The 7,204-nt window shown below is 41.9% G+C and overlaps 1 protein-coding gene across 1 annotated transcript in view; it reads left to right on the top strand.

Moving 5' to 3' along the window:
• Positions 1-7,204, top strand: part of CNTN4 (contactin 4) — a 281,651-nt gene that overhangs the window by 121,033 nt on the left and 153,414 nt on the right. The window contains exons 5-6 of the mRNA XM_019504718.1: positions 1,989-2,091; positions 3,950-4,134. Of these exons, the coding sequence (XP_019360263.1) occupies positions 1,989-2,091; positions 3,950-4,134 (288 nt within the window). The remainder of the gene's footprint in view (positions 1-1,988; positions 2,092-3,949; positions 4,135-7,204) is intronic.

Raw genomic sequence — 7,204 nt, 5'->3', positions numbered from 1 at the left:
GGGAGCAAGGGAGGGGTCAGGGGGCTTGTGCAGAGCACCCCCCACAGCATAGGGCAGTGGGGAGCAACGCCCGGCCTGGCAGCACCCAGTGAGCGGGGGTGGGGGGGTTTAAAGCACCAGGAGCTGGGGTGGGCAGGGCAGCCATGGGTCGGGGGGAGCGAGCAGGGGATGGGGCCTGGTGAGGGTCCCCCCACGGTCCCTTCCCCCCTCCTCTCCTGCCCCCTACTTACCGGCATGGAGTCCAGCTCCACGCTGCAGCAGGCAGGGACTGCCCGAATCCTCAAAGCTCTCTCCATTATCTTTGGAAAAGATTCAGAGCTTCAAATTGATTCAGACCTGTTTGTTGATCCCGATTCGATTCGGATTTGGAGATTCGGCCACAGAATCGGACTGAGTCTCCTCCGAATCAAATCAGCACCCGAAGCTTCGCACAGCCCTAGGAAATATGTACGTGCACTGTCTGAGGGGAAAATTGTGATTCAATACTTTCTTCTTACCTCACTGGTCTGGTTATAGGATTTAGAGCATCTTAGACACCTATCGTGGAAAATTTCCCCTGGAATGATTAGTTTGGCTACTTTTTAAGAAACTGAAAACAGGCTTACAATGAGACGTATTGGGTAACATTAATAATAGCAACAGCTACCATCCCAGCCGATATCTCAACAGTTCAAAGTGCTGAAGAGTACTAGGCCTAATAATTTTCTTTGGGCATCCTCTTGTAATGCCTCCTTGGATAGTGACATTGTGAGTTCCTTGATGCACAGAGCTGACTACCAAAAAAAAAAAGTATTAGTATCTTTAACAAACATATTTTGTTCAGCTGGCTGATTTTATGTGGCAGGTGCTCTTTATATCTAACGTAACAGCAGTGCTTATTTGAAACAAATGGGTTGAAGGAAGGTGATATAACCTGTTATTGTATCAAAACAGGTAATACACAGGTCAGAAAATAAAAATGGATTTGATGTTAGCCTTAAAACCTACTCATAGTGGGCACTTTAGCTATAAAACCATCCCACTGTGAAAAAGCATAGCTAAAGGGACTTTTTTGCTTTTCCTTGCTATCTCTAAACTTGTGTCATGCAGCACTTTTGAGAAAGCAGAGATGCGCACAGCAATACAGCAAGCAAGGGTCATCGGAGCTGCTTCAGACACATTTGCTTCACTTGTGAGAATGACGTTGGTATGAATCCATGGTGCCCAATTTCTGAGTTGCTGCATATTGATAGCACTCATTTTTCTTGGTCAGGTGTTCTTCCCTCTTCCCAGGACTGCTGGATGGATCCCTGTTTCTGAACATCCTCCCCTTTTGGATGGTGGTCCACCAAGGAACCCATTCAGATTGATCATCAATTAGTTTATAATCACAATCAGTGAAATTATATGCATCCGATTTAAGATGATGCACTCCATAGACATGTAGCAATTTATCACAAATATAATGGCTTTTTTATGCACACTTAAGTTTTAACACAATTTCACAAAAGACTGCCACAATGCATGATTTACTAGGGCAGTAAAAGATTTTAAAAAATTACCCATACCCTCACTATATGATCTCTGAGCAGCTAAATCTGTGAAGTTAAATGGGAGCCTTGCTTCAGCCCCAGCACTCTTCATTTTTTTTTCTTTCATGGATTTGTTTCACCCATTTTTCAAACAAGAGTGAATCCTACATTCTCATGGCTTCCCTTCTTTTACAAGTTACCTGCAAAATAACTGAATATTCAAAAGCAAAAAGTAACAGAGCCATGAAGAAATGCTAATCTTTGGCAGATGGTATGGAGCTGAGATGCAGATTTTCCTCCAGCAGTAAATGGGAAAGGAGCCCATACTTACACGGCTGTTAAAGATGGGCCCTGTTTTAAATGAATGGATTAATTGGGCAAGTAATGATGTATAGAGCAGCTCTGCATTAGCACAGCAACACTTGAGAATTTATTGCAAAATTCAACCAAGCTTTAGCACATATTATATGTTCGCAGGGGTGATGGGTGAATATGAGCCAAAAATAGAAGTGCAGTTTCCAGAAACAGTTTCATCTGCAAAAGGAACAACTGTGAAACTGGAATGCTTTGCCTTGGGAAAGTAAGTGTTTATCCATTATTATTACCATAGCCTGAATGGGTGTTATAGTCCTGTCTATTTGAGTTTGGGGGATTTTTATTCTCTTGTTGTATTTACTGTATTTGCTAAATTCCTTTCTCTGCAAAAGTGGGGGGGGGGGAGTTTGGCTTACCCAGCTACCCCAAATGCTATTGCCAAAGGGAAGAAAGATAAAATTTAATTTTTCAAGTTGCATCCAGGTGTATTTTCTCCCTAGGATCATATGTGGGACCCTGAAATAGATCACAGTTTCCAAATGCTGGGCGCCTGTGGTCTCTATATATAGCCACACAAAATTTACCGTGTGCATGTTTTACATATGAAAAATCTCTTTATTGCCACACATATAATTTACTGCATATATGTTACACTTATGAAAAATGTAGTTTCTATGACTAGTCTGGGAAGAGGATAAAGATAACTATATAGTTTAAGGGGAAAAGTGGAGTTGCTGGAACTGTAAGTGTCAAGAAAGCAACTCGGTAGTAAATTGTGTTTCAAATGCAAGGTTTGCAGCTTACCAGGTTTGTATAGACAATGCTAATGATGGGCTTTCTTCTGATGGTTGATCAACTGATTATCAAGAAATCATGCCATCAACAATAAGACTGCTCCAGGTCCTGGAGAGCCTTCACACTATGGAAAGAGAGGTTATGACCATCATCATTGTCATACTCTATGAAAGAGGCAATTTATCAGATGAATGGTTCTTGTAGTAAGGCCAGCAGTATCATAATTGGCAAGCTGCCTGCTCCAACTTTGAGGGGGAACCAGATCTCCCCCTTCCCTCCACCCCTCCTCGGAGCCCTTGCCATAGACGCCGGGTACCACAGCCCCATACCCAGGGTGAGGGTCGAGTGAGATGAGCAAATTGGTGCTCTCCCCTGGGACCTTTTGCTATAGTAGCCACAGCCCTATAAGCCTATCTGAGGCGCAGGGGAGTGAACGGAGCTGCTACTGCTGGGACTGGCACTGCCATAGCAGCAGCGGTGGCAGAAGCTGCTTTCCATATGCAGAAAGCACAGGCAGGTAAGAACTGCCCTTCTCACCCAGGAGTCAGCCTAATCTTGCACTCCCCCTGCACTGCCCCAGGTGCTGGATGAGCCCACTATACCCCAAAGACCATCACCATGCCCATATGGCCAAGACTTACTCTCCCTGGCCAGGTACAGACATTACACTTTTACCATTATTAGTGATGAAAAACCAGTCTGTACCCATAACAGAACAGAAGTTCAGCACACATAGACTGGTTTAAAATTGGCAGAACCTGGTCTAAGTTTTGTTGCCCCTCTCCAAAAGGCAAATCTGTTTCTGTTTGCTACCGATCTAAACTATACCACCTTGGGCGTTTTGAATGTCTGTACCTAACCCCTCAATTTTGGTACGAGTAGACTTGGGCCAAGGAAGCATGGAATCCAAAGAAAAAAATTATTTTCCTTGGGAACAGGGAACCAAAACACTGAACTGCACATATTATTTACTGTGTGTGTGTGCTTATGAAAAATGTAGTGTCTGTGGAGAGGATAAAGGACCTACTGTTGTAGCTAGCTGTGGGACCTCCTGTTCATGTAATTTGGTAAAGACCTGTGTTTTGGCAACTGATAGATCAAGGCTCAAGTCCTGTTTCATCAGTGTGGGATGTGCATGTTTTATCTGAGGTCTGGGTCTTCTGTCTGTAGTTTGTGTTCCTTATAAAATATGATCAGATTTTTTTTTATGTAAAAGCTTTTGGAGAAATAGACCTACTGCTGTCTTTCCACTTTTCTAAATATGAGTTAATCCAGTGAAAGGACACAGCTTTTACTGTGAAGCTCTTTTACTTTATTCTTATTATTAGTCCAGTTCCAACTATTAGTTGGAGAAGAGCAGATGGAAAGCAAATACCCAGGAAAGCCAGGAGACACAAATCCAGCGGAGTTCTTGAAATCCTAAATTTTCAGCAGGAAGATGCTGGTCCATACGAGTGCATGGCTGAAAATGTGAGAGGGAAGAATGTGGCACGTGGACAGCTGACGTTTTATGGTAAGCAAATTATCTGCTACTTTTCTGTATTTTACTGTCACCAAAGCAATATGCAATAAATGTTTTGTTAAGATGTCATTGGTTTGAAAGTTTCTTAAATTATTTTACTTTGCAAACCGTCCTGCTGAAAAAGTGTGATTTTTGTATAAAATAAAATCTTTCTGAATAGGTCATATTGATTGGGACTGAGAGGTGGGGTGAAATGAAAAAAGGCATTGTGAAAAAGGCATTGGCATGGTAACATATATAGAAAGCAATTGCAAAGCAATTTATTTGCCTTTGCGTACAAATGGCCGAAACCTAATGCTCCTATGAGGCAGGTTGGTTGCTACAGTCTGTGATTTATTATGAGAGTTGTGCTACCCTTCATAAGAATTTTAATTTCCAGCGAGCTTTATTAATCAGTTATTTTTTCTTTTTTCTGGTTAAAGGGAATTTTCAGGCAGAGTGGGGCGGGGGCGATAGCATTACACAGACTAAAAAAAGTTGCCCTAACGAATCCTTCCCACCCCAAAGGTTTTCTATATCTGAGCTTGTTACACTCAAATCACAGACATTGATTCAAGGATACTATGGATGAAAAATGTCAGTGGTAGGGGCCTGCTATTAAGTTAGTATTGGTGCCTCTAATCCTAATAGAAGTACCTGCAAATCTTTGATCATCTATTGCAAACTCAGCCCCAACTTAAGATTTCATCAGCCTTAAAGAAATGAGTTGAGTTTCCAGTGGCAAAGTTTGAGCTGCTCCAACTTACATTAGAGTTGCTCATTCTGGAGAGAGGGGAGAATTAAGCTGAGTTCCTTACAAGCACAAGTGCTGGCTATGTAGGCTACTGCTTTTGCTTCGTTTCATTTTGGAGGCGGGCAACCAGCAGAATACACGGGCACAAACAAGCACACCGCTCTGCTATTCAAGCCACACGGTTTTCAGGGTCCCTGCAAACCTTTCTCCAGATGCAACATCTTTCACAGCTTCTTAAAATCCTTTTGTTCTTGGAAGTGTTAAAAAAATGAACCAACATTTCATTTCCTTGATTGACACTGAGCACACTTATTCTTTAGAGCTCCCAGGGAGATGGCCTGAACTCCAGAGCTGGGGGAAAATGTTTTTTTTTTTTTTGACAAATAGTAAAAACACTAACGAAATGGAGTGTTGCAGAGCCCAAAAGTATTTGCTAAATTGGGATGAAGAAAAGACAAATTGAATGGGAAGCATGTTGCTTGTGCTTATGTATCTTCTGCAATATAGAGGACTTCTTTCTCCAGAGCTGTCAGTCTGTCACCCATGACCACTTCTTATTTTAAAGATAATAAAATATTCTCTTTTTTTCATCCTGACTATTGTCATTTGAAGGACCAGGAAATGCAAAAATACAGCATGTTTTCGAAACTTAGCTGCTGAAACCAGCCTCTGATTTTCAGATAACACGCAAACTTTTATAGGGAAAGCAGCTTTCCTATAAATACTTTATACTAGTAGCTAAAATGGAACAAGAGTGTTTTCCTTTAATCATTTTTCTTTTCTAAAACCTTGGAAATATTATATCGGGACTGAAATATAGCTGTAATGTTGGCACAGCTTCTTGAGTTGTTTTTAGCGGGTCAAAGGTTCACATCTGAAGAAAGGAACACTCCAGAGTATTTGATATGGAAAATCTGACTTGTCACTTACTTGCAGCACTGCTCAGTGAAATGTTCTATCACAATGCGTGCCCTAGAGATTAAAATCTGGCTCTAACGGTGTTACTCTTTTAAACTGAGTTATCTGCCTCCGTGAATAGTGAAAAAAAGAAAATGAAATTCAAATTTGCCTGCCTGCTGTAGATAACCCAGCCAAACCTTCTTTGTCAACCACTTTCCGTGCTCCTGCAAGTTGTCAGGAAAGGTTGAGTCTTGTTGTATTTCACTCTTGTATCAATGTTTGTTCTTTGGGGGGTTTTTTTTTTCCTCCTGGTGTTAGACTATCAGTGACACCAGAGCTGTTTGGTGCTCTTGTTGCAGCAAGAGGAGGTTAATTAAACATGAGGGAACTTTTTCCATCATTTTCTCTGCTTTGAGCCACTAAAATATGTTGTAATTTTTTTTTCTTCATTTCCAAAGGCATGTGTTCTCATTAGCCAGATGTCCTATTTTACGCGTAGAAAAGTGCTGTGTTAATACAATTATAATAACTGCACCTATTTCTTGACATTGGTAAATCCTGACAGAGACATTGCTTTTCTTGGTTTCTACTAGAAGAGGCTCTTGTGATATGTGTTACACCTAACCAGGTAATAGGTAGTTGAGATTAGCTCTGTAAAACTATGAAGTAAAATTACCTCTATCTCTCCCCAGCTCTTCTTTGTCACTTATCTCTACAGCACTTATTTACCAAACGTAAGCGTGTCATACTTGAACCATCATTTTCAGTTGGCACCCTAGAGAACGGAAAACTCTTTTAGAAATACGTGTAGTTTGAACCCCTCCTGCCTGCAAGCTTAAGCAGTAACCAAATCCGGGGTTGCCAGGTGGCAAGAAAGCTGTAAGGTGAGACTGGCTCCCGTGGGTTTGTGCTTGTTCATTGAACTGACTGCACTTGCAAGCAAGGGCCTACCAAGCTACCAGAGCTTTTTTTTTCAGACTATTTTAAAGATCCGTGTTGACCTGAATTCTAGTCTTAATCTGCTCATAACTTTTAAACTTGATAATCCTGCATGCAGCAATGGTTTGTAACTTTTACCTTTTACGTAATACCAATACTCTGTGATAGGGTTGTGCAAAGCCTGTGCCCTGCTAGACCCAGGAGGCACCAGCCACCGAGCAGGGGGGGCCCCCACTGCACTCCCCATCAGTCCCTGATTTGATTCAGCCCAATTTGGTGGCCAAATCTCTGAATCCAGATCAAATCAGAGGACCCTTTAACCTCTCCAAATCGAATCAGAACCCTCCAAATCGATTCAGAGAGATTCGGAAGGGTTCGGCGATTCAGACGTAGACACAGCTTTAAAAGTTTTTTCTACATACCTCTAGGTACCAGATGGTTCACGAATGCTGCGATGCTGGGGAGCATGGAGTGTCCCACAGAAGCGCG

This window comes from Gavialis gangeticus, unplaced genomic scaffold (assembly GCF_001723915.1).
Source record: "Gavialis gangeticus isolate Ggan-Ray unplaced genomic scaffold, GavGan_comp1, whole genome shotgun sequence".
In the NCBI taxonomy this organism is placed as follows: domain Eukaryota; kingdom Metazoa; phylum Chordata; order Crocodylia; family Gavialidae; genus Gavialis; species Gavialis gangeticus.
The sequence above is the reverse complement of the archived record's forward strand: the minus strand, read 5'-3'. Positions and strand labels throughout refer to the sequence as shown.